This window comes from Lichenostomus cassidix, chromosome 14 (genome assembly GCF_008360975.1).
Source record: "Lichenostomus cassidix isolate B80296 chromosome 14, HeHo_3.0, whole genome shotgun sequence".
Classification (NCBI taxonomy): Eukaryota; Metazoa; Chordata; class Aves; order Passeriformes; family Meliphagidae; genus Lichenostomus; species Lichenostomus cassidix.
The window spans coordinates 2,397,608-2,425,408 of NC_139495.1; the positions used below are offsets into that span (position 1 = coordinate 2,397,608).

At 62.7% G+C, this 27,801-nt stretch overlaps 2 protein-coding genes and 1 long non-coding RNA gene across 4 annotated transcripts in view; 2 read left to right on the forward strand and 1 right to left on the reverse strand.

Annotated features, from left to right (window-relative positions):
• The first annotated feature begins 3,291 nt into the window (after window positions 1-3,291).
• SREBF1 (sterol regulatory element binding transcription factor 1) lies at window positions 3,292-13,936 on the forward strand. Its single transcript, XM_085074434.1, has 19 exons — window positions 3,292-3,587; window positions 6,899-7,288; window positions 7,415-7,590; window positions 7,671-7,811; window positions 7,889-8,107; window positions 8,194-8,308; window positions 8,389-8,600; window positions 9,042-9,246; window positions 9,763-9,947; window positions 10,032-10,291; window positions 10,396-10,564; window positions 10,647-10,815; window positions 10,900-11,008; window positions 11,080-11,189; window positions 11,281-11,413; window positions 11,586-11,748; window positions 11,987-12,172; window positions 12,251-12,362; window positions 12,907-13,936. Exons 1-19 carry the CDS (start codon window positions 3,482-3,484, stop codon window positions 13,128-13,130), a joined length of 3,384 nt encoding a protein of 1,127 aa, XP_084930560.1. The 5' UTR covers window positions 3,292-3,481; the 3' UTR covers window positions 13,131-13,936.
• A 303-nt stretch (window positions 13,937-14,239) lies between these two features.
• RAI1 (retinoic acid induced 1) overlaps window positions 14,240-27,801 on the reverse strand; it is a 73,674-nt gene continuing 60,112 nt past the window's right edge. For both annotated transcript variants that reach the window (XM_085074432.1, XM_085074433.1), the window contains 4 exons: window positions 17,905-23,518; window positions 16,646-16,739; window positions 16,315-16,364; window positions 14,240-15,947 (listed from right to left, as the gene is read on the reverse strand). In XM_085074432.1, coding sequence (XP_084930558.1) covers window positions 15,933-15,947; window positions 16,315-16,364; window positions 16,646-16,739; window positions 17,905-23,502 — 5,757 coding nt within the window. In that variant the 5' untranslated portion in view covers window positions 23,503-23,518 and the 3' untranslated portion in view covers window positions 14,240-15,932. The remainder of the gene's footprint in view (window positions 15,948-16,314; window positions 16,365-16,645; window positions 16,740-17,904; window positions 23,519-27,801) is intronic.
• LOC146430627 (uncharacterized) lies at window positions 18,241-27,769 on the forward strand. Its single transcript, XR_014855056.1, has 2 exons — window positions 18,241-18,348; window positions 26,146-27,769. It is a non-coding gene; the product is annotated as an uncharacterized LOC146430627 (long non-coding RNA).

The following is a 27,801-nucleotide window of genomic DNA, read 5'->3' on the forward strand; positions in this document are numbered from 1 at the left end:
TTTCCCCTCCCTGTAGCCACATATTAGCATTAAACAGCCCTGCCCCAGCTTGTTTACCCTGCACTGATCATGTGCCTGGCTCAATGTTGGATGCATTCAGGGAGGTTCCTGGCCTGGATCTGGTGGGAAAGGTGTGGAGCTGCTAGTGTCCTGACAAGGCAGAATCACACAAAAAGCACTGGTTCAGAAATGTCCAGTGCTGTGCCAGAGGGACTGTGGGAACAGGGCCTGTAGGAGTGGGGGATTTAGGAGTGAGGGGCTTCTGGAGCAGGAGGCTGCTCCTTCCAGGGGCTTCACCCCATTGTCCTCTGCAGCCCCATGGTTACACTTGTGAGGGAAAGATCCCTCTAACCCCAAATTCTGCCTCCAACATGGGCCAGAGTGGGTGCAAAGGGAAGAGTGTAGGAGCAGGACAAGCACATGGGGACTTGCTTTTCCCATGTGTGCTGCTCCAGCAACTGGTGATCAGCTCTCCAAAGCTTCCCCAGGTTTGTGAACTCTGATGGGCTTCTCTTCTCCAAACCTGCTCCCACAGCGACTGCGCAAACTCCCAGCAGGAGCTGGGGGCTTCCACACATCACTGCCCTCCACCGTGGGCTGCCAGGTGTGGGCACAGAGCATGGCACTGAGCTCCATATGGGCAAAGCCTTGGGCAGAGTGAGTATCACTGCTTTCCGGCATTGGGCAACAGGTTTGGATACCAGTGCAGATAGGAAATGACCACAAGTGCATTTACCTTCTTCCCTTTCACCTGGGGGTAAATAAACCCAGAATGGGGGCTGCACTAGAATGCCACCAAACCTGGCTGCATCTCCCCAAGCTGTGGTTCACAAAGGGACACTTGGCAAAGGCAAATTACACGCAGTGAAGAAGAGGCTTTTGAATCTATTTGCGACACAAATTAATGATTAACGACGCGCTCTGCCAGAGCAAAACAACCCCGGGGGCAGGCAGGATGCCAGTGGCTGGGCACGGAGCGTGGCACGCTGCTTCCAGCACGGGGCAAAGGTGTGCTGGCAGGTGGGAAACATCCGGAAGGTCACTTTGGCAGAGCCCAGCTGGCTGAGCGAGGGGGCAGCAGGATGGGGGATGCTCCGTTCTGGGGCTGCCGCGTCCAGGCTCTCACATCCCGGAGCTGCGGCTGCCGGGGAGATGCCGCACCGCCCGAGCCCCGCGGAGCCGCACCAGCCTGCCCGGCCGGCTCGGTAGCCAGAGCCCAACCATCCCGGGGCCGGTTTGTTTTCTGTCTCATCCTGCGGTTTCCTCCCAGCCTGCGCTCGGGAAAACGGCTCAGCGACTCCGGAGCTACCACGTGGGCCACCCGCCATCCCCGCAGGACTGACATGATGTAATCGCGGGCTCCGAGCAGTGATGTAGAATCACTCCACTCCGCGCCGCCGCGCCTATTGGCTGCGTGGCCCTGGTCCTACGGGCGGGGTTTTCCCTGCTCCGCAACCCAGCGCACCCCCGGGAGCCCCACCCCGCGTGGAATCCATCGCCCCCCAGCCCACCGCGCTGCTTCATCTTCCCCCGGTGCATGGAGGATGCTGCTGTTCGCTGGGGTGTCCCCCCCTGCACCCCGGAACATCGCGTGTGGACTCCACGGACTTTCTGGATGGGGATCGGGGAAGGCACCTGGCAAAGTCCGGGTTCACACGCAGCTTGTGCGAAAATTAAGCTGTGTTTATGTGTGGTGTTTCCCCCCTCCGTGTTTAAGCGTGATTTCCCCCTCTGTGTTTATGTGTGTGATTTTGCCCGTCCATATCGCTCAGGAAAGGCTGTGCCCCGGATCTTGCATGGGTTATTAAAGGTCTGTGACCCCCACGCTTGTGCAAGGCTGCTCTAAGTCCATGGGGGCCACGACACATCCATCTCCCCAGCCCTGGAAACCTTCCCTCTCCTCCTGCAGCCCCCACACTGCTCCAAGGAGAGGGAAATCCCACTACCACGGAGCCTGGCTTCTCCTCGGTGACCCAAATGAAAACGGGAGGAAGCACATCGTCCCCTGCATGTCCCATGGCAGGTCATGGATCTCCTGAGCTTTACCCTCAGTGATGTTTGCTGTGGGTGAGAGATGTCCGAGCAGCTGATGTGTGGGTGACGCTGCCCCAGCTGCTGGCGTGGAACTGAGCCAGGACTCCCTGGGCTCGTCCCCAGCTCGGGCACAGGTCAATGTCCCCAGACTGAGGAGGCTGGAGTGGGGTGAGGGTGCAAATGGGACCAGCAGGACTGTGCACCCCCAGCTCTGCTGCCGCCATGTGCCCACGCAGGGTGCTCTTTGTGGTCCCCAGGGAGCCCTGAGGTGCTCCGTGCCACACAGGGGATCCCTGTAGTGCAGAGGGGTGCCTGCTGAAGGCCAAAGGGAAGTTTTTAAGGTGCAGCCAGGTTTAATGAATTGCCAGGTAGCCTCAGATTGTGCTTGATGGAAGAGAAGAGGGCAAACTTCAAGAGAGCTGATGTTGCAGCGCATTTTCTTATCCTAAATGAATCCCAGCAACAGACAAACCGTGGAGCTCTGCAGGGCACAGGGCATGGCACTGTCCTGTCATGAGGCTCCCACACTGAGACCCACCACTCATGGGCAGCAGCCACACCACTGATCCCCATGGCACCCGCGTTTTTCCTGGATACCACAACGGGTGGCCCCCGGGAGGGTGCATGGGCTAGCTGAGGCTGACAGGACAGCTCTGGTGTGTCCCTAACCAGGGAGGTGAGAGCTTCTCCCATCCTGGGCCATACCATGGTCGGGCAGCACAGGTGAGACCTGCTCTGAGCCCTGGAGCTGGGGCAGGAAAGGCACAGGGCCTTTGAGAGGTGGCTCAGTGGCCCCAGCCTCGCCCTGGCACGTGGCGGCCACGAGGTGCTGAGCCTTCTGCAGCCACGGCCACCACCTCCTGCCCACACTGGCCCTCCCACCTGCTACCTGTATGCCCCGTCAGGCACTGAGGGGGCTTAATGCCCAGCGCCGGTGTTTAGAGCCGAGCCCAGGGATTTGGTGCCTGTCCCTAGGGTTTGGTGCCTGTCCCCAGGCAGGTGCGTATCCCCAGGAGTGAATAATATCCCCAGGAGTGAATAATGTCCCCAGGGGTTGGTGACATCCCCAGAGGACAGTGTCCCGATCAGTGGTTGCAGCCTGCGCTTCTCCCTGCTCAGCTCCCGGTGCACCAGCTCCCCGTCCGGTGCCCACCAGGGTCCCGGCTCGGTGCCGCCGGGGGTCCCGGTGCGGCGGGGCGGTGCGGAGAGGCGGGGCGGGGCGGGCCGCGGCGGCGGACCCGCCTCCATCCATCCCCCCCGCTCTCCCCGCCCGGTGGCAGCTCCGGGCACGGTTCGCGGGAGCAACTTGGCGGCTCGTCCCCGTGGTGCCTGTGCCCGGGCCAGCGCGGCCATGGCGGGCGGGCGGCCCCGCCGCCCCTAGAGCCGCCCGAGCCACCGGAGTTACCGGAGCCACCGAGAGCCACCGGGAGCCACCGGAGCCGCCGGCATGAGCGCTCTCGCCTTCGACGACGCGGCCCTGGAGGGGCTGACACCCTCCCTCGGCCTCTCCGGGGCCAGCGACATCGACACGGCCCTGCTCAGCGACATCGACGGTGCGTCCGGCGGGGACGGGATGGGGCACGGCCGGGCTTGGGGCATGACCGGGACCGGGCTGGGGGCATAACCGGGGCTCGGTGCATGGCCGGGGCTCTGGGCTCGGTGCGCTCCTGGGGCTCGGTGCATGAGCGGGACCGGGCTGTGGCACGGCCGGGACCGGGCTGGGGGAAAGCCAGGCTCGGTGCATGGCCGGGGGCTGGGCACGGTGCGGTACCGGGTTTGGTGCATGGCCGGGACACGGCTGGGGGTATGACCGGGGCTTGGGGCACAACCGGCACCGGGCTGGGGGTATAACCAGGCTCGGTGCACGGTCAGGACCGGGCTGGGGGCATAACGGGGTCTCGGTGAGTGGCCGGGACCGGGCTGGGGGTGTAACCGGGGCTCGGTGAATTGTCGGGCGCGCTCGGTGCATGGCCGTGGCGGGGAGTCCAGGCTCGGTGCACGGTCAGGGAACTTGGTAGCGGGACATGGCCGGGGCGGCGGGATCGGTGCACAACCAGGACTCGGTGCATGGCCGGCGGACGGGGCTCGGTGCCGGGCCCGGCGTGGGGAGCGGGAACAGCGAGCTGCTGGAGCGCGGAATCGGTGCAGAACCGCGCTGGCTCCGTTACCGGCGGCCGGGCATAGCGAGGGGCGGGGGGCACAGGGCCTCGGGACCCCCGAGACCCCCGGGCTGGAAGTGCCGATACCGGGACAGCCCAGACGATCCCCCCCCGTTCCCGGTCACAGCATCGTGTCGCCGGTAGCCCCGCCCCGTCCGTGACGTCACCGGCGGGGGTTACTCTCGGTCATTCCCTCCAGGACTCCAGGGTTCTCCCAACCCACCCAACCGGCATGTGGTGAGATGGGGCGGCTCTGCTCCAGCCCCGGGGCTGGCACTCGCCAACACCCACCTCCCCGCCTGTTTGGGGTCCGGGGGATGGGGATGCTCCAAGGGGGTCCATTCCCGGAGGGGACCCACTTCCCAAAAGGACACATTCCTCAAGGGGACCCACTTCCCACCACCATGGCACCACGTGGGCCGAGTGCAGCGTTTCCAAGGCTTTAGCAAAAAATTGGGGATCCCAAAAATATGGGATCCCAAAAAATTGGGTTTCCCAGCCCTCGGCAAGCCCCACACTCGCCTTGCCACGTGCTCCGCCAGCTCTGCCGGTCCGCGCCATCGGGCACAGCCGGTGGAACACGCGGCAAGGCGGGCGCGGGACTTGCTGAACCTTCCAACAGTTGCCCCGCTGTGTGGTCCATGGTGGTCTCTCCTGCGACATCTGGAATGGAGATGGCATCTCGGGTCTGCAGGTTCATCCCAGTGGCAATCGGGGTGGATCAAAGCAGATCCAGGTGCCACCTGCTTTTCTTGGCGAGGATTTGGCGTGGGGAGGGAAGCAGGAGCTGTGCCAGGGCTGAGTGGTGCCGTATGGGATGAGGTTTTCCCGCTGTGGGGTTTTGCCATGCTCCTTTTTATCACAGCCAGCAGGGCCACCTTGTACCCTACAGTTCCCAAAAGTGAGTTTGTCACCGGTCCCCGGTTGGCCACGGGTTGTCCCTCATTCCTGTGCCAAGCCTCGGGTGATGTGGGATGTGGGTGCCCTGAGCCTGCTGGGACCTGCCAGGACCCACAGACATGTGGCTCTGCCCCACAGGTTACCACGGTGCGGGTAGAGGTGGCACTGGTGGGTGCCCATGTCCTGCTGATGGAGTGGGTGGCAGCAGGTGCCACAGGATAGAAACACCTGGAAGGTGCCAGGAGGGTGGGACAGCCGCGCCCACCCCCAGGCTGGGCAACAGGAAGCTGGGGGGGCAAGGGGGAGCTCCCCCTCTCTACAACCCCGTATTTTGGTCTGGACCGCGAGGGAGCCTTGGAGGAGGGGGAGTGTCTCTTGAGTGGAATGAGGGGGCTGGGAGCCCCCCTGGAAGGCCACCAGGGCACAGAGGGCTGGGTGTTTTTTGGGGTGTAACAGAGCTGTGTGCAGACCCCGATAGTTGCGGGGTGACTCCTGGCCAGTGAGTCAGGGGGTCACACCGGGCTGGGGGGTCCCGGGGGGCGATGGGGCGCGGGCGAAGGGGTTAACGGAGTATGACCCCGAGTAACCGCGGGCGGGTTGCGGCGGATGCCCGCGAGTAACCCGGTGCCGGGCTCACCTTGGGCGCCGGGGGCTGTCCGGGGGCGGCCGGCGGGCGCGCAGGCGGCGATTGGCGGAGTCGCATCACCCCATCGCCGGCCGCGCTCCAGCCCTGGCGCGGGCAGCGCGGGGAGGGCGCCGGGGAGGAGGCGAGAACATGGCTTTAAAATATCCCGGGGCCGCGTCGCTTCCCGGCACGGGGCAGAGCGGGGGCTGCAGCCTCCTCCTGGGGACCCCCCTACTCCCACCTGCATGGAGGAGTGCACCTTTGAAGGTACTCTCCCCTCGCCAGCCGCCTCCTCCTCGTCTGGCAGGGTCACTGCCGTGGTCCCTCTCGCAGAGCTGCACCACATGGGGAGGGGGTGTCCGGGGGCTGTGTGGCTCGGTGGGGCATCCCGGGGGGGCGTAGGGTGGGGGGGTGCCTCGGGGGTACCTGCGTGGGGCTGTCCCGAGGTGTGTGCGTGCAGGAGGAGTGTGCTGGGGGTACTGGAGTGTGGGGTATGCTGGGGTCTGTGTGCCCCCAGCGGGATGCATACCGGGATGGGGACATCCCTGCAGGGTGGGAACATGCCAGCACACCTCAGTGGAGATGTCCCGGAGACCCCGATGTGTGGGTGTCAGGGTGTGTCTTTGGGGGCACCCAGGTCCCATGGATTGGGGCAGATCCCCCCTCAGGCTGTTGTAGCCCTGTGCTTGCCCAGCTGCCCTCCTGAGGGCTGTTGTAGTCAAACAACCTGGCACTGGGTTCTGACACATCCCGGGGATGCCACCCCACTGTCCCGGTCCCAGCACCCCCTCCCCTTGATACAAGGGCTGCTTTGGGGGGTGTCGGGGTTCCCAATACAGAATAAATGAATAAGCTGGCACAAGCCCTCCTCAATATCAGATTCAGGCTGAGATGTGCCCTGCCACTCCCAGACCAGGCTGAAAACTACTGACTGCTGTTGGCAAAGCCTTGACACCCCCGTTTTGAGCGCCGTGCCTCTGTTTCTCCACTGGCAGGATGACAGGGAGGCTGAGAGAAGCAGGGCACAGCAGATTCATGGGCTCTCAGGGAATCTTACCACTGGATTATGGGGATCTGCCCCCAAAATGCTACACTCTGGGGAGGGCAGCACGGGACCAGCCCAGGCCCACCTAGGGAGGTGCGGGGCAGCAGCTGACTGCACGGTGGGTGTGTTTTACAGACATGCTGCAGCTGATCAACACGCAGGACAATGACTTCCCGGGGTTGTTCGACTCACCGTTCAATGCCCCGGACAGCGCCGTGCCCCCGGGGCTCCCCTCCACGCCGGGCACCCTCAACACCTACCTGGGTCCCAGCAAGCCGCCTCCCGCCACCCCCACCGGCAGCACCTACGCGGGGCCCCCCGGGATAGCCACCTTCACCCCACAGCCCCCGGCGCCGCTCCTGCCGGCGCCAGCCCTGGGTGTCAAGGAGGAGCCACCCGTGGTGCCCAGCAGCCAGCCTCAGCCCCAGCCCGGCGTCATGCTGGCCCCCAGCTTCGTCCCTGCGTCCCCCAGCCCCTTCACTCCCCCGGCCATGGTGGGCTACCAGAACCAGCACAGCTTCTCCGGTGAGGATTTGGGGCTGCAGGGGGGATTGGGGTTCCCAGGCTGGAGGGGGGATGTGTCCCTACAGGATGGGGCTGTGCGGGGTGGGCTGGTGCCAGGGGGTCTTTTAACGCTGTCCTCTGCTCCAGGCCCAGCTGTGCAGCCTGGGGGTGCAGGGCAGACCTTGCCCAGCCCCCTGCCCACACCACAGCCCAGCCAGCCCGTGACAATGCCCGGCCCTGTGCAGAGTGTGGCACCCCAGCAGCTCCTGGCCCCTGCCACCCCCACCACCCAGTCGGTCTCACCACAGATCCAGCCAGTGCCGGTAAGCTCAGGGCCAAAGGTGGGGGGTCCCAATGACCCCCACAGCCCCACTGACCTCCGCTGACCCCCACTGCCCTTCAGGTTCTCCTGCAGCCCCATTTCATCAAGGCTGACTCGCTGCTGCTGACGGCTGTCAAGACAGACACCAGCAGTGCCAAGGCTTCCACCATCGCCTCCCTGGCCACCAGTGCCAGCGGCTCTGCCACCCCACTCCAGGTGCCGGTAGGTCCCACCTCTGGGAGCTGCGAGGTGGGGGGATGCTTCAGGACCCCCAGTGACCCCACCTCATGTCCATGCAGGCGCTGGTGAGCGGAGGGACCATCCTGGCCACGGTGCCACTGGTGGTGGATGCGGAGAAGCTGCCCATCAACCGGCTGGCGCCCAGCGGGAAGCCTGTGCTGGTGCAGAGCCGCGGCGAGAAGCGCACAGCCCACAACGCCATCGAGAAGCGCTACCGCTCCTCCATCAACGACAAGATCGTGGAGCTCAAGGACCTGGTGGTGGGCACCGAGGCCAAGGTGGGAGCCTGGGGATGGTGGGACAGGGGTGGCAATGGGGTGGCTTTGCCTGGCATTTGGGCTGAGCCGTTCCTGCCCTCCGGCAGCTCAACAAGTCAGCAATCCTGAGGAAGGCCATCGAGTACATCCGCTTCCTGCAGCAGAGCAACCAGAAGCTGAAGCAGGAGAACCTTGCCCTGAAGATGGCCGTGCAGAAGAACCGTGAGTGGAAGGGCAGCTCTTGGGGTGGGGGGCTCAGCTCCATGCCCCCAGCAGCTGTCAGCTTACTCTGCTTCCTGCAGAGCCTGTGAAGGACCAGGGGACCCACTGCAGCCGGGGGGCCAAGGCAGAGGCCCCCATGGAGGTCGTGAAGGCGGAGGTGATGGAGATGCTGACGCCGCCGCCCTCAGACGTGGGCTCGCCGTCCCACAGCAGCCCACTCTCACTCAGTGGCGGCAGCAGCAACAGCAGCAGCGACTCGGAGCCTGAGAGCCCCCTCTGTGACCCTGGCAAGGTGAGGGAGGGCTGTGGGGAGGATCTGGCTGCCCTGAGTGGGGCAGGGGATCTGCTGCTTCCTGTAGCAGGTGCCAAGGGCAAAGTGTACTAGATGGGGAAAGAGCTGAGAGCCCTGGTCTTGTTCTCTGAGGCTGCTCCTCACATGATTTGGGGCTGAGTGTGGGAGCAGATTTGTTCTACCCTAAAATGTGCTCTGTGCTCCATGCTTATGCCCTGAAATACATGCCCCCTGTGTTCCAACCTTTGCCTCATTCACCATGCTCTGTACCCCATGCCCTTTATCCCATGCCTGTCCCCCATTATCACACCCTATATTCCATGCCATGTACCCCATGCTCTGGATGCCATGCCCTATATCCCATGCCCTATATCCCATGCCTGTGCCCATCACCCCATGTCCATGCCCATGTCCAGGCTCACAGCAGTTGTGTCTGTGCAGGTGAAGCAGGAGCACCCACTGCCCTCGCCCAGCAGCCAGGGAATGCTGGACCGCTCCCGCATGGCCCTCTGCACCTTCGTCTTCCTCTGCCTCTCCTTCAACCCCTTGGCCTCGCTACTCCGGGGTTCTGGCTCTCCAGCCCCTCTGGGGAGCCAGGACACTGCTGGTCCCAGCAGGAGCATCATGGCTGAGTCTGGCACTTTGGGTAAGCTCTGGTGTGGGGTGGAGGGCATTGGGATGGAGGTTGTTGGGATGAGTGTGGGATGGAGGTTGTCAGAGTGGCCATGGGCTAGTGGCTGTTGGGATGGAAACCATCGGGGTGCAGGATATTAGGATGGGTGTGCAGGGCTACCTGGCTCAAGGCTGTTGGGGTCAGCATGAGGTAAAGGCTGTTGGGATGGAGGTTGTTGGAGTGGAGACCATCAGAGTGGCAGTGGTCACGGTGGACATGAAGTGAAGGCCATCAGGAGGGGGTGGTCGGGATAGGTCTGAGATAGGAGACGATTGGGGTGCACAAGGGGCAGAGGCCATTGGGTGGATGCTGCTGGGATGGGTACAGCGTGAAGCCACTAGAATTGAGACTCTGGAGTGTGTGTGAGGCAGAGCCTGTTGGGTGCAGTCTGTTGGGGTAGGGAACGATTGGGTGGAGGCCACTGGGATGGAGACTGGGATGGGCACAGGGCAGCACTGGCAGGATGTTGCTGACCCCATCCCTGCACAGAGGAGCCGTGGGGGTGGACGCAGTGGCTGTGGCCCACGCTGGCCTTCTGGGCACTGAACGTGGCGCTGGTGCTGGGCGCGGTGGTGCGGCTCTTCGTCTGCGGGGAGCCTGTCACTCGTCCCCACTCCGAGCCCTCCATCCTCTTCTGGCGGCACCGCCGGCAAGCCGACCTCGACCTCGACCGGGTATGACACTGTGCACGATGTCCCCTGCCCCCCTGCCCTGTCCCCTTACCCTGCCCACGCTGACCCTCTCTCTCTGGACCGCAGGGAGACTTCGCGCAGGGGGCTCAGCACCTGCGGACGGCGCTCGGGGCGCTGGGGCGGCCGCTGCCAGCCTCCCACGGGGACCTGGCCTGCAGCCTGCTCTGGACCCTCCTGCGCCACCTGCTCCAGCGCCTCTGGGTGGGTCGCTGGCTGGCTGCCCGCGCCGGGGGGCTGCGCCCAGACCCGCCACCTCCTGCCCACGTTCGCCAGAGCGCCCGCGACGCTGCCATGGCTTATCACCGCCTGCACCAGCTGCACCTCGCCTGTATGACCCCGCCCCGTGAGGGCTGAGGGATGAGACCCCTGTGCCCTGCGTGTCTCCTCAGTCCCCTGACCGCATTCCTGAGCTTCCTGTCCCCATTCCCACAGGGAAGCAGGCTGGGGGTCACCTGCTGGCCATCAACCTGGCGCTGAGCGCCGTCAACCTGGCTGAGTGTGCCGGTGACGCCATCTCCGTGGCAGCGCTGGCCGAGATCTACGTGGCAGCTGCCCTGCGGATCAAGGCCAGCCTGCACCGCTGCTTCCACTTCTTGGCGGTGAGTGTGGGGCACTGGAATGTCCCCTGTGTCCCCTGGGATGGGGGTCTAAGGTCCCCCTGACCTCCTGCTCTCCCCGCAGCGCCCCTTCCTCTGCAGCGCCCGGCGTGTGGCCCTGTCCCACGGTGGGGCCGTGCCTCCCGCCATGCAGTGGCTCTGCCACCCCTTGGGCCATCGCTTCTTCGTCGACGGGGACTGGGCAGTCAAGGGTGTCCCCAGGGAGACCATCTACAGCTCCGCCGGCAACCCAGGTGACCCCAAGCCCCCAAACCCCTGCCCCCCCCCCCCCCGTTTTGGGGTGTGGTGTACCCGCTGACCCCATCTCTGTGCCCCAGTGGACCCACTGGCGCAGGTGACCCAGCTCTTCCGTGAGCACCTCCTGGAGAAGGCGCTGTGCTGCGTGGCCATGCCTGAGCCCGGCCGTCCCACTGCCCAGGGAGAGGGGTGAGTGCTGGGTGGGCACCCTCTCCCCCTGCCTGGCACAGGGCCAGCCCCCTCACAGTCCCTCTCCACAGGCGGTTTTCTGATGCCCTCGAGTACCTTCAGCTGCTCAATGGCTGTTCAGATGTCAGCAGCACGCCTGGCCCCATGCCCTCCATCACCTCTGGCTTGGCGGCTGTCACAGGTGAGACTGGCATGTCCTCCACTGGGGTCACTTCATGTGGGGGGCCATGGCAGTGGGAACACCCTACTCCTGTGTCCCTCCCACCCTGCAGGCACCGACCCCGTGTCCAAGTGGTGGGCGTCCTTTATTGGCATCGTTATCCACTGGCTGCAGGGAGATGAGGAGGGGGCGGAGCGCCTCTACCCGCTGGTGGAGACCATGCCCCGGGCACTGCAGAGCTCTGAGTGAGTGCTGGGGACATCAGGGATGGGGGTGGCACTTCATTGTGTGCCTTCCCTCCCCCTGGGGTTGGCAAGGCCTCTCTGAACACACTTGGAGCACCTGGTGTGTGTTGAAGAAGGGCACAGCAGTGCCCAGCGAGGGGTCTGCAGTGACTATGTCCCCTCCACCTCACAGGAAGCCCCTTCCCCGTGCTGCCCTGCACTCCTTCCGAGCTGTCCGCGCCTTGCTGAGCAAACAGGATGGGAGCCAGGCCACCCTGAGCCACTGTGAGAAGGCCAGCAGCTGCCTGCGGGAGAGCCTGGAGCTGGGCAGCCCCCCCAAGGGCACCATCGACAAGGTGAGCTGGGCTGGGGAGGCACAAGGTGGCCGTGAGCCCCCAGCCCTGGCGGGAGGTGCCCCCGACCCTCGCGGGGGTGCATTGTAGTTGCATTGCATGTGTCAGACTGGGAGTGCAATGCCCCTGCCATGCAGCCCGGCGGGGGTCCCGCGCAGCAGCGCCTGCCCGCAGGGCCCTCCTCGGCATCCCCGTCCGTCTGTCCCACCCCCTGCTCACCCCGATCGCCTTGTCCTTCCAGGCAGTCCAGTTCCTGCTCTGTGACCTGCTCCTGGTCACCCGCACCAACGTGTGGCAGCAGCAGATGGGCGCCAGCCAGCAGCGCAGCTGCCTCTACCAGGCATCGGCCCTGGAGCTCCGCGGCTTCCAGCAGGACCTCAGCAGCCTGCGGCGCCTGGCACAGACCCTCCGCCCCGCCATGCGCCGGGTGAGTCCCCCGACCTGTCACCTGCTGGGTCCCCTGGTGGCCTGCACCTGGCTGTGCTCACTGTCCCCCCCAATCCAGGTGTTCCTGCACGAAGCCACTGCCAGGCTGATGGCCCGGGCCAGCCCCACGCGCACCCACCAGCTGCTGGACCGCAGCCTGCGGAGGAGAGGGGTGCAGGGCAGCAAAACAGGTGGGTACGGGGTGGGAGATGGGGTGGGACACCTCACTGCTCACCTGCAGCACCCCAGCAGCCTTAGGTGGTGGGATATGTGGTGGGACAAAGGGTGGGACACGCTGCTCTGCACCCACAGTACCCCAGCATGTAGGTGGTGGGACATGGGGTTGGATACCTTTGTCACCACCTTGGAGGATGGGAAATGGGGTGGGGCACCCTGCTCCACACCTGCAGCAGCCCCCAGAAGCCTTGGGTGGTGGGACAGAGAGTGGGGAATCCCATTCTGCACCCACAGCATCCCAGCAACCTTGGGTGATGGATTATGGGGTGATACATAGGATGGGACACCCTTTCCCACCCACAGATGGTGGGTCATGGGGTGGGACACCCCACCTGCAGCACTCCAAGATCTGGGACACACGAGCTCCCAGCTCCTCCTTTGGTGGTGGCACCAACTCCAGGGTGGGTGAATAACCCCATCTCTGTGCCAAACCCCCAAGATTCATTCCGTGGCTTCCACGGGCGCCCTCGGTGCTGACCTTGGCTGTGTCTCCTGCAGCTGGAGAGCCGGAGAGCCACCCCACGCCACGGGAACACGCCGAGGCGCTGCTGCTGGCCTGCTGCTACCTCCCGCCCAGCTTCCTGGCGGGCCCGGGGCAGCGCGTGGGGATGCTGGCCGAGGCTGCCCGCACGCTGGACAAGCTGGGCGACCGCCGGACGCTGCACGACTGCCAGCAGATGATCATCAAGCTGGGCAGTGGCACCACCGTCACGTCAGGATAGGTGGGCAAGGGGCCGCCAGCCCCCTGCCACCCGCCGTGGGTGTGGGATGTGGGGCGGCGGGAGGCCGTGCCTCAGTTTCCCCTCAGGATGGTGGTGGGGAGCGGTTTTGGAGGTGAAGGGGTGGGTGGGGAGGGGTCGGGTGATACCTCATGGGGGTGCGGGGTGGAGTCCCAGCGTGGGGCAGCCACGCGTGGGTACCTTGGTGGGCTCCCTCCCCACCCGCGGTGTCCCTTGTCCCCAGCCCGCGCGGGGGACGGGGCGTGGGGACCTCTAGTGACACTGTCGCAGTATTGCAGGGCACCGGCGCGCGCGGCAGCTACCCCCGGTGCCACCTGAACCTCCCCAGTGCCACCTGCATCCCCCCGCTGTCACCTGCACTCCTCAGTGCACACGGTGGGGACCCCTCCTGGGCTCTCTGCCCGGCCCCCCGTGGGTCCCGCTGTCGCAGGACTGCTTGGGTTTGGGGCTTGGTTTTGGAGGTTTGGCCCCGTGGCAGTGGTGAAGTGCCCCCTCCCCAATCATGCCCACGGTAGGCAAGAGGGGACCCCCACCCTATCCCCCCCACCGGCACTGATCCCCCCCATTAAGAGCTGCCACCACCCCGGAGCATGGACAGACTTTGGGAGAAGGGATGGCAGGGTGGCACGGGGCTCCCGGGGGGCTGGTGGTTGTCCCTGTGTCCTTGCTTCACCCCCTCTTGTACATAGACCCCTCCCCTCGCCTTCCCCCACTCCTCTTCTCCCTTTTTAAACGGTATTTTCATAGTTGGAGAGTTTTGTACAGACAATTAAAGCTGATTATTTATACTGGTGTGTGCTGGATTGGAAGGGGACTGACACCAAAAGTGGGGGGCAAGGGACTTTGCCCCCACAGAGCTGCATGAGAAGGGGGGACAAGGGTGGCTGGGATGGAGACATTGGGTGCTAAGGGACCCTAAACACCCCCTCTTTACCCCATGATGTCCTGGGGGATGCTGTCCTCCTGTCCTCATACCCCATCCCTGTCAGCAAGACCCTCGGGGACGAAGGACAAGCCAGGGGCTGTCACAGCCTGGGGGGGACCCCAGCAGCCCCCCAAGGATAAAGAGAGGCCATGAGCAGGGCGCCACGTACTTCCAAAACAATCGTTGTATCTTTATTGACGCTCTGAATGCAATGACCTGTTTTTTTACTCTTAAGGAAAATAAACATCTTTTAGAAACAGCTTGTTACACACAATCTTCAGTGTGAAGCAATATACTAATAAGAACACTAGTCTTAACATTTACAGTCTTCATATATATTATATATATGTATATGTATACATATATATACACTATATAATGAGGCAATATATAATACACACGGTTTACCATTTTACAGTCATATGTACAAGATGTCACTAAAAATAGCCAGATTTCAGGCAACACTGCCAAGGACACAGGGATATTTTTTTTCTTCATTAAATTAACTATTTTTATTATTATTTCTCCTTTTTTTTTATTTTTCTCACCTCATCTTTTGTGTTTTTTGCTCCTGTGTCCGAGGCAGCTGCTGAAACAACAGACATTGTGTGGCCAGCAAACCTTGGGTTGGGTGGGATGGAGGGGACACAAGAGGTGGTGGGGACATGGGGCGCTGGCTCTGCAGGGGACATGGATGAGACCAGCAGTGTGCCCCCCTTTGCAGGATGCTGCAGAGGTGGGGGGCAGCCAGTGGCTGTTTTTAGGATGGGATTTGGGGTTGGTTCACCCTGGATTGGTTGCTACCTGTGTCAGGGTGTGGGTGACACAAAGATGGGGTGTGGAGCCTGGGGACACGGGCAGGGGTCACCAAAGTGTTGGGCAGTCCCCCAGCTCCACTGAGGAGGCCAGGAAGCGAAAGCTGAAGGAGCTGAGCAAACCCAAGGCAGTGAGGGGTAAGCCAGGCCTACGTAGAGGGAGAAAGCAAATGCCTTCACTTCCTCCTCCTCCAGTTCAGCACACAGAGCTATGGGGTTCAGCACAAGCACAGGGAGCAAAGCCCCCACAAGAGGAGCCACAGAAGGGGTGCTGGTGAGGCTGAGCAGAGGCAGGAAAGTGGGTTTTGGGGGTCCTAGAGAGCAGGACCAGGTGTCCCCAGCCCAGCAGTGCCAGCGCCGCATGGAGTGGGAGGGTGATGGGTGCAACGAGCCAGGGTTTGGGGTTTGGGAGCGTGGCTGGGGCAGCCTGGTGGGTGCCCACCTGGCCAAGCACCCCTAGCCCCCCAGCACCCTGGGTGTGGGCGGGGGCAAACAGGAGATGGAAGAACAAAACAGAAAAAGCAGAGTGGTGTTTCAAACAGCAGGCAGTTGTTTGCCTTTTTTTTTTTCTCATTTTTCTCATTTTTCTCTTTTTTCTCCTTTTTTTTTGGTCTTTTTTTTGTCTATTTTTATCCTTTTCTCCGCTGAACTATATACAGACACCATGAGGTTTGCTGAAGGCAACATCTCAGATCAGATCAGTGTGATATTGAGAGCCGGGACCCACGGAGGGTCCGGCGGCCCCACAGTAAGACAACATCGCCGGGACCCCCCCTTGTACACCCCCCGCCCCCCTGTGCAGCCATCGCGGGTGGGGGATCCCGATCCGTTCCCCGCGTATCCAGACCGGGTTTTACCGGGACCCGGCGGGAGGGAAAGCCCGGCGCTGGCTCCACCCGCCCGGAGCGGGCTCGGGGGGTCCCGGGGCGCTCACGGGCAGCGGGGAGTCCCCGGTACGGTACGGCCCGGCCCGGCCCCGCTCCGCTCCAGGCGCTGCCTCCTCTGCCGGTCCCTCGCTGGCGGCGGGGCGGGTGCCCGCGGGCGCTACACCGGCTGCCTCTGTGGGGAGAACGGGGGTGTCAGCCTGGGGGTTCTGTTGGAGGTGAGGGGGTGGCCCTGGGTTGTCCCCATCAGCCGCCCCCCGCCGCCAATAACCGGGCGCCCACCCGGGATGCAATGCGTCGACAAGGGGTTCAACCATCATTCACCACCTCGTCTGTGCTCAGGGAAGGGGATAAGACCCCTCAGACCCGGCTGGGGAGTCCCAGACCCAGCATCCAGTCGCTGCCCCACCCGATAGCCCCCGGGGTATGATGCCCCACACGGAGCTGAGCATCCCGGACAGATGTCCCCAGGCATTTGGGGTCTGAAGGCAGGTCCTCCTGCTGCAGAGCATTGCGTGGAGCACAGGGAGCTCTGGGCTTACCTTATGTTTGGGACATCTCAGAGAGAAACTCTCCTCAGTTAATAAGCAGCCTGCAAGGAGAGGACAAGGATGTGTCAGGGGACACCCTGCACTGTGAGACAGCTGTCCCTGAGTGGGGAGAATGTAGTGTTCTCCTGGTCCATGGCCACCCACTATCCACAGCATTTGTGTGAAGGGCTCAGCTGAGGCCAGACACTCATGACACCTGCCAGTGTCACACTGGCACAGTAGGCATCACCATCCACAAGCCCACCCTGACCTTGGACCCCATGTCCAGCTGTGTTGGAGAGCACCCAGGACCTCGTGTCCCTGTCCCCATTGCCGGGCTCACCTGTGTCGATGGCACACGCGTAGTGGTAGGTGTGGGGACACCCCTTCTGGCAGCAGCCCACGGTGGCTCCCGCTTGCTGGCAGCTCGAGCACTTCTGTAAACGCACCCGGGAATTCGGAGCAAGGAAGGAGAGATGTGGAGAGACAGAGAGACCCCATCAGACCCAGAATAGAACCACGACGGCCCCAGCAGCAAGGGCAACGTGGGTGCCCCAGATCCTCTCTAACCCCTCCTTCCCTCTCCCAGGCAACATCCTTCCTCCCGTGCCAGCGTGATGTGAACCACACCATGCCTGTCACTTGGCTGTCTGCAGCCATGCACGAGGTTTCTACCTGCCATACCACTCCCCTGGATGACATGGAGCCTGCAGCCATGCTCCATGGGGCAGGAGGTGAAGGGACATGACCTGCATTATACCTGGCCCTGCCCCGTCCCCAACAGGCACTGCAGCGATGGGAGCACCTGGCTCTGTGGTGAGGGCAGCAGCCTCCAGACAGCCATGACATGAGCACACAGGCTTGGGAACACAGCCAGCCCCCAAACCTGGGACTGAGGGACTTGCTGGAAACCTCCTCCCCAGTCTCTGGTGGGCGGCTGTCCCCTCCCTCTCCCCAGCACTAAAATCCAGTGTAACAGAATCTCAGAATGGTGTGGAAGGAACCTTAAAAAAGATCATCTCATTCCACCTCCCTCCAACACGCAGGGACGCTTTCCACTAGACTAGATTGCTCCAAGCCCCATCCAGCCCTGAACACTCCCAGGAACGGGGCAGCCACAACTTCTTGTCCCCTTCAGCAACCTCCCTATTTTGCTTGCTTCAATTACTGTGGAAGAGGAGCAGGACAGGGTCATCCCCTCCCTCCAGCTCCCCTTCCCCTGCTGCCCATCACTGTGGCATCAGGCTGTGCTGTGCCCATTTTCATCTCCCACCCTGCTGCACCTGAGCCACCCTGTATGCCATGTGGCTGGGCCAGGGGATGTGACAGTCCCAGGAGGGCCCAGCCACCTTCCTAAAACTTAATACCATCGATATGTTTCTGTGCCTAAAAGGGGAGAGTTAAGGTATTATCAGAGACGCAGCAGTACATAGAGACCCAGAGGGGCTCATGGCGCTGAGCACCTGCCCTGCTCTCCCAGGGCAAAACTATTAATTTTCATCCCGACCGGAGGCGCAGACACGGGAATGACGATGGCTGAGGGAGGCCGGCCGGGAGACGCCGCCTCGGGATGCGGCCCCAGGCGTGCGGCCGAGCTCTTACCAGGTCGGCAGCCGCCTTGACAGCCTCCTGCAGCCCATAGAGCTTCCCCGCCACCAGGAAAACCCCAGCGGTCCATACGGCACAGGCCTCGTGCAGCCAGTGCTCCTGCGTGTCGCCCGCCGGCTCCTGCGGCGGGGACTCGGCCTTGTGACATTCGTGCCGCCGGGGCTTTTCGGCCGCCTCCTCGCCCTCTGTCCTCTCGTCACAGCAGTAGCAGCTCTGCAGCCGACGGAACATGCCCCGCGGGCTGGAGCGCAGCGCGCTCTGCTTGGCCGCCTCGGCGGCCCCCTCAGGCCGCGCCGCCTTCCCGCCGCCGCCGCAGCCGCCCTCAGTCCCGCGGGGCGCCCGCTCGGCCGCGGCGGACACGGTGGGGTCCTCGCCCGGCCCCTCCGCCCGCGCCTTCTCCTTCAGCCGGGATTTCTTCTTGGGCAGGCAGTCCTCGGGGTAGTAAGGCCCGCAGAGGTCCCCCAGGTCCTTGTAGTTGGCAGGGTTGCGGCACAGGCAGCAGACCAGGCACGCGGCGCTCAGCGCCTTCGACACCACCGGCCCCATGTGCATGGTGGAGGAGGCGGGCAGGGCCGCCCGCGGTCGCGGCGCCGGCCCGGCCGGTCCCCGCTGCAGCCGTGCCTCGTCGCCGGGCGAGTTGACGACGGTGCAGGTGGTGCTGAACTCCCCGCGCCGCTCCACGCGGACGTAGGGAGCGAAGGGCGGGGCGCGGCTGTCCGCCCGCAGCCGCTTGCAGGAGATGTATTTCAGCCGGATCTCGGGCTCGGCGGGGTGCAGCAGCGGAGCCTGCTGGGGCTGCCGCCGCCGCTTGCCACGGCTCTTGCACCGCGCCGGCACCGCCTTGGCCTTGCCGTGGCCCAGACGCTTCCGCTGCCGCTTGGAGTAGCCGTTGTAGTTGGAGTGGTTGGCACGCGGCTTCGGTCCCCGCGCTGGCCCGGCGGCGGAACGCCCCTCGGGAGGGCCATCGCTGCTCCCCGCCTCCTTCTCCTCAGTCTTTGGTTTCTTCTCCCGCGGCGCCTCCTCCGCACCGCCCGGGCCGGCCACACGCTCCCGGGGCAGCGGTGGTGGGAGAGAAGGGCTCAGGGGCGCTTTGGCCATGCCCAGCGCTGCCGCTTTGCCCTTGCGGTTCCTCTTCTTGGGCAGGAGCCCCAGGTTCTTGGCCACCATGTTGGGGCTGGATTGGGTCCCTGGCCCTGACCCACAGGCCTCCCCCTGGCAGCCATCGTGGGACAGCTTCTTCCCACCACCCGGCTTCCCCTTCGGTGCTCGGCCGCTGGGGTTCCGGCAGAGCGGCTCAGCCAACGGCATTGGGGGCACCTTCTGTGCTGCTGGTTTAGGCAGCCGCGCATCGCCCACTGCCACGGCCAGCCCGCTGTGCTTCACCACCCGCTCCCGCTCCGCCCCAGCTGAGCTCAGGGACGAGCCATAGGCAGCCACTGTGGCTGCCACTGCTGTGGCTGCTGGTTTGCAGGTGAACTTCTTCAGGTTGGGCGAGGTGATCTTCTGGACGATGGCCTCCAGCTTGAGGCCACGGCCCTTGCGGGGAGGCAGCACTTTGGTCTTGGTGGCTTCCTGGAAGGCCGCCCGGGAGGTGATCTTGATGCAGACATCAGGGGCCTCCTTTGGCAGGGGGGGTTTCGGGACGGCTTCGCCAGAGCTCTTGGGAGGCAGCTTGGCTTTCACCTTCTTGGCCACCGGCATTTTCTTGAAGAGGCTGGGGGGACCCTCTGGCTTCTCCTCTTTCACGCTGCCACTGTTGCTCCGCAGGACCAGGTTCCTTTTCTTGGTGGGGATGGGGGAGATGAAGGTGGACTTCCTCTTCAGTGAGTGCAGGGGCCGATCTGACATCTTGCCCCCCATGCCTGGCCCTGCTTTGGGCAGCTTCATTCGGGCACCCACCTTGCCCTCCTTGTGGGGGCTCGCTGGCGCTGGCAGCTTGAAGGCAGGTGGGAGGTGGTTGTTGGATATGAGCTTTTTGGGCGCCTTGCAGTTCTTCAGCCGGACATCAGCTGCCCGCTTGCCCCTCTGCCGCTTGGTGTAGAAAACCTCCTGCGTCTTTGTCCGGGAGCGCAGAATCATCGACCTCTGGTCCCTCTCCCCAGATTCCACCACATCTCCCTCCAGTGGTGTTGGCCCTTCCACTTCCTCTGCTGCCACCAAGCTGGGCACCAGGAGGCTGGGATCGCTGGCGTTTTGGACCACTCTGGGCGCTGGCCGGCTGTTGCGCTTCCTGGTTTTGAAAGCCACCCGCTGCTTCACGCCACAGCCAGGCTTCTTCCCCAGCTTCTCCTGGTGCGCGGGGGCCTTCAGTCCCTCCAGCGGGGCAGGGGCACGGGGCTCAGCCAGGGCGGTGAAGGAACGGGTGCACATGCGTGCTGGCAGACCCTCGGCTGGAAACCGGGGTGTTTGGCTCTGGGTGCTCTTGCTTGGTACCTCTGTCTGTCCATCCGGCCCTAGGCAGGCGCCGGCCATGCTGCTGGCTGCTGGTAGCTCATCGAATGGACTCAGCACAGTGCTGCCTGGGCCATCCCCCTCTGGCAGCCGGCAGTGAACCCTCTTGTTGCGGAGGCTCTTGCCCCGTGAGACAGGCTCCATCTTCCCCAGCACGTTTTCGGGGGTGAGTTGCTGCTTCACCATGACCGAGGAGGCAGATTCAGCATCGGCTGCCTCCAGGTGGGACGTCTCCCCTCCGCCATTCTCCTCCTCGGGCTGGATGTGGGGCAGGGAGGATTTGAACCAGCTCTTCACCTTGGTCTCTGTGCCCACAGCAGGGCCCAGCAGGATGACAGACTGGCCAGAGAGGCGTGGGGTGGGAGCTGAGTTCTCCTTCTCCACTGTGCTGACGGTCTCCTCGGCGGACACAGGCACCTCGCTGGAGGACAGCACAGCCGGCATATCTGGGGGCTTGGGTGGTGAGGCCTCGTATGTCACTGACTTCTGCTCTGAGCCAGCCAGCTCACAAAGTGAGGAGTACTCCTCTGCCTCCAGGTCTGACTCCTTCAGATCCGGTGAGGAGATAATGGGGATCTCACTGAAATCCCCAGCTGAGCAGCAGTGCCTGGTGTCCTGCAGCCACCTTTCGCTGTCTGCCTTTGTCGCTTCATCGTAGGTCAGCGTCTCCTCCTCCTCCTCCATTGCCTGCTGACCAAAGTCCTGGACCGGCTCGCTCTTGGCTGGCTGCTCCCCATCACACAGGTCCAAGCCGCAGGCGTTTTTTTTCTCCTTGCAGGAGCTCACCAATTTGCTGGGGAACAAGCCCTTGGGGAGGTCGGTGGCCTGGAGGTCCTTCCACCGCAGGCAGGCCTCACCCAGGCTCTCCTCCGGCCACTCAAAATGCTCAATGGCATTCTCAGACCCCACCGAGTTGGCAGTGGTGTTTGAGTAGCAGCTGTAGCCGGTGGCTCCCGCGCTTGACGTTGCAGCTGGGATGCTGGGCTTGGAGTTGAAGGCCAGTGGGGCAGTGTCCTTCAGCACATCCTTGGTTTCGGTGGCTGTGAACTCCACCTGGGGACCCTCGTACACCTCCTCGTTAAAGTCCTTCCCCGCGTTGGCCCCTGAAGCTTTGTCCAGTTTGAGGGGCTCGGTGAGCGTGCTGGAGTCACCCTGGCTGGGCCAGGCACCCTTCACCATGGAGTCCAGGCTGGGCCGGTGGTTCTCCAGCTGGAAGGGGGACTTTGTGGCCTCCTTGCTCAGCATGGGCAAGTTGGCCCAGGCTTTGTCCGCCTTCTCGCTGATGGCATCCTGCAGGACGATGATCTCAGAAGCCAGCTCCTCCTGGGACAGGGCACTGAGGAGCAGTCGGGGGCAGTCCCGTTCATTGGTCACATACTTGGTGAAGGTCTCCAGCGGCAGGGTGGCGTGGATACTCTGGAAGGAGTCATCTGATTTGGTGGACATGTCATCTGGGGAGGTCACAGAGCAGGTGGACACTGACTCGGGCTTTGCCTTGGAGTTGCTGTTGACGCGGGCAGGGCTGCGGTTCTGGTTGCAGTACAGGAAACTCCTCTCCAGCTGGTCTTCTGACCCACTGAGATAGTCAGTGTCCTGTGTCTCAGCGTGGACAGATTGGGGGGTGCTCAGTGGATCAGACAGGGGGGTCCCCACCTGCTCTGCTGAGTAGGTGCTGCTCTCAGGGCTGCAATGCTGACCCTTTAGCTGCTCAGGGGTCCTGGCTGGGGTCTTGATGCCCTTTTTCTGGGGCACAGCTGCTTTGGAGAGAAGCAGCTGCTGGACAGTGTTGGAGATGTTCTCCACCTGGGAGGTGAGCGCTGTCAGGCTTTGCAGGCTCAGGTCTGACAGCAGGTTTTCGGGCAGCTTCTCCTTCTGCAAGTTTTTGCAGTTCCCGGATTGAGTGTCAGGGCTCGTCCCGTCGGTGGGAGAAGGGTTCAGCAGCGGCATGAAATGGCTGTGGTCAGCAATGCCGGCTGGGAAGGCACCAGCATTCAGTGGCTGCTGGCTGTATTGGAAGTTCTCCAGGTTGGGCATCAGAGGGGAGGGAGTGGAGCTGTAGGATGGGGACCTGCCCACAGAGCGAGCCGGCGAGTGGCTGGCACTGGGGCTGAAGGTCTGATAGTACTGTTCCGGCGTTCGCACAGGCGGCGCATCACCCTGGCAGTAGGTCTGGCCCGCCTGGTTGTAATGTTGGTACTTGGCCAGGTTTTGGTAGTGGAGGGTCTCCGAGGTGTGATGCCGCCCCTGCAAGGGCTGCGGGGGCTGCGGTGGCTGTGGGGGCTGTGGCGGTGGCGGCTGCGGGGGCTGCGGCGGTGGCTGTGGGGGCTGCTCGTAGCCAATGCGGTTGGGCTGGTAGCCGTGCAGGTTGGGCACGCGGGGGCCAGGGGCCAGGCTGGCGGCGCTGCCCAGGGGCCGCTCCAGCGGCGGCTGCCCCGAGGGTGCCGTGCAGCTCTTGTAGGAGTGTGCCGGCTGGCTGCCCCCCGGCACCGAGGAGTAGGTGGAAGAGGCGGGGAAGGACTGGGAGTGCTGCCCGAAGTGAGGGCTCTGTGAGAAGGGCATGGGTGAAGAGACGTCGTTGGGCAGTTTCTGCCGCTGCAGCTTGGGGTAGGGAAGCGCAGGCGGCTGCTGCTGCTGCTGCTGCTGCTGTTGCTGCTGCTGCTGTGGCTGCTGCTGGAAGTGAGTCCGGAAGGGCAGCGAGGTGGCTGCCGGCTCATGGTATGGCCGCCCACCCGCCAATGCCGCTGTCTTCTTCATTAGGTTGTCCTCATACTTGGCCACGCCGCCGGGCAGCGCCTGTGGCTGACCACCCCACGCCTGGAGGCTCTCGTCCCCGGAATACCGGGCCGGATAAGGGCTGTTCTCCTGCACGGTGTAATTGGAAAAGGCCGGCCTGCCCTGCAGCTGCTGCCCCGCTAATTGCTTGTTTCCCCGGTGGTATTTCTCCACGGCGCTGTTCTCGTAGCCTGCGTAAGGCAGCTGCTGCTGACTGTAGTACTCCTTTGCCACCAGCCTCTGCCGCTCGCAGTTCGGCCCTGCCTGACTTTGATGCCTGTAATTCTCCAGGCGTGATGTATCTTGTGAAGTCGGCTGGTAGCTCTGCTGGTTGCCATGGAAACCACACCTTTCTCGAAAGGACTGCATGGCGCGGGCTCGTTATCTGCGAAGAGAGAGAGGCGAGAATTCAAATGAAGCGTTGCCACCGCGGTGGGCCAGGGACCAAGAGGGCCAGTGTCACCTGCACCATGGGGGCATCATCGCCTCGCCTCACCTCAATTGCTGGGTATTGCCCCACTGGGCATCGCCTTGCAGCTGCCCTGGAACACAGCACGTGATGCCGCATCACCTCGCATTGCCCTGCATTGTCTGGAATCACCCCATGGTGCATTGAATTGCCCTGCATCGCCTTGCATTGCTCTCCAACACCTCACCTCATGTTGCACCTCTGCATCATGTTGCTTCACATTACATTGCCCTGCATTGTAATGCCTTGCGTATCATCTCCGTGCATCTTGTTGCCTTGCATCACCCTGAATTGCACGGCCCTGCATCACATTGCCATGTTGCATTGCCCTGATTTGCCCTGCATTGCATTGCCTCACACTACCCTGTGCTTCATGTTGCCTTGCATTTCATCACCCTGATTTGCATTGCCCTGCATCACATTGCTTTGCATCATCCTGCATCGCATCCCTTTCCATTTCATCTCCCTGCATTGTGTTGCCTTGCATTGCACTGCCCTGGATTGCATTGCCCTGCATTGCTTCCTCCTGCCTCACCTCACATCACCCTGCATTTCATCTCCCTGCATCGTGCTGCCCTACATTGCATCAGCTTGCATTGCCCTGCATCTCATTGCCCTGCATGGCATCCCACCCCATCGCCCTGCATTCCATCTCTGTGTGCTGCACTGCCCTGGATCACCCTGGATGGCAGCAGCTGGCTCCGTGTCACCTCGCATTGCTCTGCATCGCACCGTGTCGCCCCACATCACATTGCTTGGCACTGCATTCCCGCCTTGCAGCGTCCTGCATGCTCCTCCATCCCATCTCCTTGCACCACAGCACATTGCCCACAGGCAGGAGGATGCTGGGGTCTGATTGCTCCCTCCCTGCCTGCAGTGGGCCCAGCCACCCTCCCGCCCTCCTCCTGCTGCTGGAGCTGCCCATCCCTGCTGCCCACCCCTCCCTGCCTGCCCCATCTGGTGCAGTGACCCCCCACACCGTGTCGGGGTCCCCCAGCCCTGCTTTGTGTTTCACATATCCACCACCCCTCACATCCACAAATCACTCCCGCCCTTCTCACACGCCTCCCCAGGGATGCCAGGATCCTGCGAGCGCCTCTGCACACCCCTCTTATCGCCATTCTTTTTAATTATTGGGCTAATTACTGGAAGCAGCAGCGTGGAGGGCCAGAACCGCAGGCTCTGCTGCAAAAAAAGTCATTTCAACTTGCTGGCTCTGCCTGTCTCTGCCGGCTGCTGCCTCCTGCAGCCCCCCCGGCCCCAGCGATCCCCCTGCCCCGGCGCGATGCCATCTGGAAGCTGTCTGCTCTCGCCAGCAGCCGTCATTACTGAGCGCCTCACCACCGTGGTCATTAAAGCTCCCCATTTCCTCACCCCGCTTGCTCTGGGAGCAGGGACACACCTGGGTCACTGGTTTGATCTCTCGAGGCAGCCAAGTGGCCTGTAGGGGCTAATGAAGGGCTTGGTGGCAGGGGACTGCATCCTGCCTGTCCCCAGCACCAGTGGGTTGAAGGTACTGGGGTGGACACAAGCCTGTTATGGACATGGACTGAGATTTGGCAGCCTGGGTTAGGGCAGCCCCAAGGGTCTGTAGCTGTCCAGGGACATCCCCAGTGCTGCTCCCTTGGCAGTGACACCACGGCTGTCCCCTCAGCCTCCATCAAGGCAATGAGTATAACAAGAGGAGGGGATGGGGTGGTGACAGTGTCTGTGCTGAGCCCATCCCAGCTCCTGGCACACGTCCCTTGAGCCAGGACACAGATTCATGTGTGTCCCCACATGTCCCTCCATCACCCTCATGCCACTGCCACAACATGCCAAACACCGAATGGCTCTGGACAGTCCTTTTGCTGGCAGCTCTGCGCAGCCACATAAACCACACTGCTAGTTTGACGGGTCCCAGCTCGGCCCCATTTCCTTGCAGCACTCACCAGCAACACCTCAGCACCTTTTTGGGGTCTACACACACACACATACACAGAGCTTTATTTAATTCTATTTCCGTAAACACCAGCTGCTCAGGGATCCACTGATCACACAGTGTCCTCCAGCATCACTGGAACCAGGCTCAGTGCCACCCACACCAGCCCAGCACCCCAACCCTCCCTGTTCCCCATCCCCTTTTGGGGTGTTTTCCATGTCACTGCCACATTTTGCAGTTGCATCTCGCAGTCTCTGCGGGCAACTGGATGCAGCTAAAGCCTAAATTCCAGGGAAAAGATGGGTCCAAAAAATCTGGAAAGCTGGCACAAAAGCCCCTACCCCAGCATGGTGTCCTGTGCCTGCCCTGTGCCAGCACCGCTGGAACAAAGGCAGGAAAATCAAAGCCAGGCTGTAGGGCAGCCCTGAGCAGTGGTGGGAGAATTAATGGGAGCAAAGGGCCCCTCATGCTGTGTGGGAGTGGGTTTGAAAAATGAAATCGGCTTGAGAAGACCCTGGGCTGAAGCTTTAGAGGGAGCTTTTCTCCCCTTTCTCCTTTATTATTAATTATCGTGATTAATTAATTATTGTTATTAATTAATTATTGTTAATTTTCCAAACAGCTGGGACAATGTGGGGATGAGCAAAAGTGCATGGTGCAAGGGGATGGATCAGTCACTGGCATGCAGAGGTGGGGATGCACAGAGGGAATATGTTCCAGCTGAAATCCCATGAGCTCAGAGCTGCAGTCCCCTCTCCCTCTGGGCCACCTGGGCACCAGGCTCTGGCTGGCAGGGGACACTCTCACCACCAGCAGCACCCAGACCCGTTGGCAGAGCTAGAGGCCAGCTCTGCCCTCAGATCTGCCATAGCTTTGCCGGGGAAGGGCCGTGCCAGATGTTGAGCCTGATGCAGGCTGTTTCCGAGCAAACGCTTTAATGGCATCAAATCAAGCTGTCGACAGCAGGGAGGTTACGGCCCTCCCCGGGAGGGGGAGGTGGCTGTGGCTGGTCCCAGAGGCCCTGCACACTCACTGTCCCTGCCACGTCCCTACTGGACGTGCTCTCCTGACCCTGAAGAAGTTTCCAGCCACTGCCTCTGAGATGGGAATCAATAGAGGGCTGTCAGTGCATGGCCACGGCTGGACACCTGCCCTTGGCAAAGCTGTGCTGCGGCCAGGGCTCACGGCGTGGGTCCTTGGGGAGGGAGAAGGCAGGGACTTGGGGTCACCATGGTGACCAGCACCGGTGTGACCCTGTCCCTGCAATGCAAGGAGCAGCACTCACCACTGGCTACGGCCACCGCGGAGCATCCTTTCCCCTTGGTCCCGAGGGAGCATGGACAGCCCAGCACAGCCACTGTGTCACTCACGGGGGACACGCAAGGACCTGATGCACCTCCCAGCGCCAGGGCGTGACCTGGGGCTGTGATGGTGCACAGGGTCATGCTGCGAGTGCTGGAGGCTGCCATGGTGCCAGGGGCTGATGCATGGCATGGTGCCGATGCCGGGAGCCGAGCAGGGGCACTGCATGGCACTGCCAGGCCAGCACAGCCACCCACTCCAGCAGTGGCCCACAGCCCGCCTGCTGCTCGGGAGGATTTGTGCTGCGTGGCTGGATTCCATGTTATTTTCCTCCCCCTACTCCTCCTTCCTTCCTCCCCTGCCTTCTCCCCTTTCCTCCCCCTTCCTCTTGCCTGGCAGGGACATGGCATGGCTGGATCCGGAGCCCTCTGAAGGCAGCCCGGGACTTCCCATGGCAGGGACCCTCGGTAAGCACCCAAGACCCCCAGGTGGCAAAGGGCATCCCCCATTTCCCAGCACCCTGGCCTGGCTTCCCAGCTGCTGCTCATCCCGCGGGGCCTGATCCAGCCCTGCTGCTCCTCCGGCTGCTCCCTCGCCTTCGCTGCTGCGCCATCAACAAGGACTCAGCGACTAAAAATAGCAGCGCGCTCTCGCAGGGGGATGCTCCGCCATCGGAGCAGCGCTGGCACCGTGGACACCCCGTTCCCCACCCCAAATCCCCGGCACAAACCCCCTGCCAGCCCTCACCCCCCTCCTAGGGGTGCAGCCCCATATGGTGAGGTGGTATCGGAGCTGGGAACGAAGGGATTGGACCCCCCTGAATCCCCCGGCAGCTCTCGGGGAGGGGAATAAGCGCCTATCGAGTAGCGTCAGCCCCGGATTTGTTTAATTGTGAGCTGGTGGAGTTTAAAGAAACCCTTTCTGGCTGGCTGCCACACCGCAAAGTGCTCCGGAGAATTTGATTATTAAGGGAGGA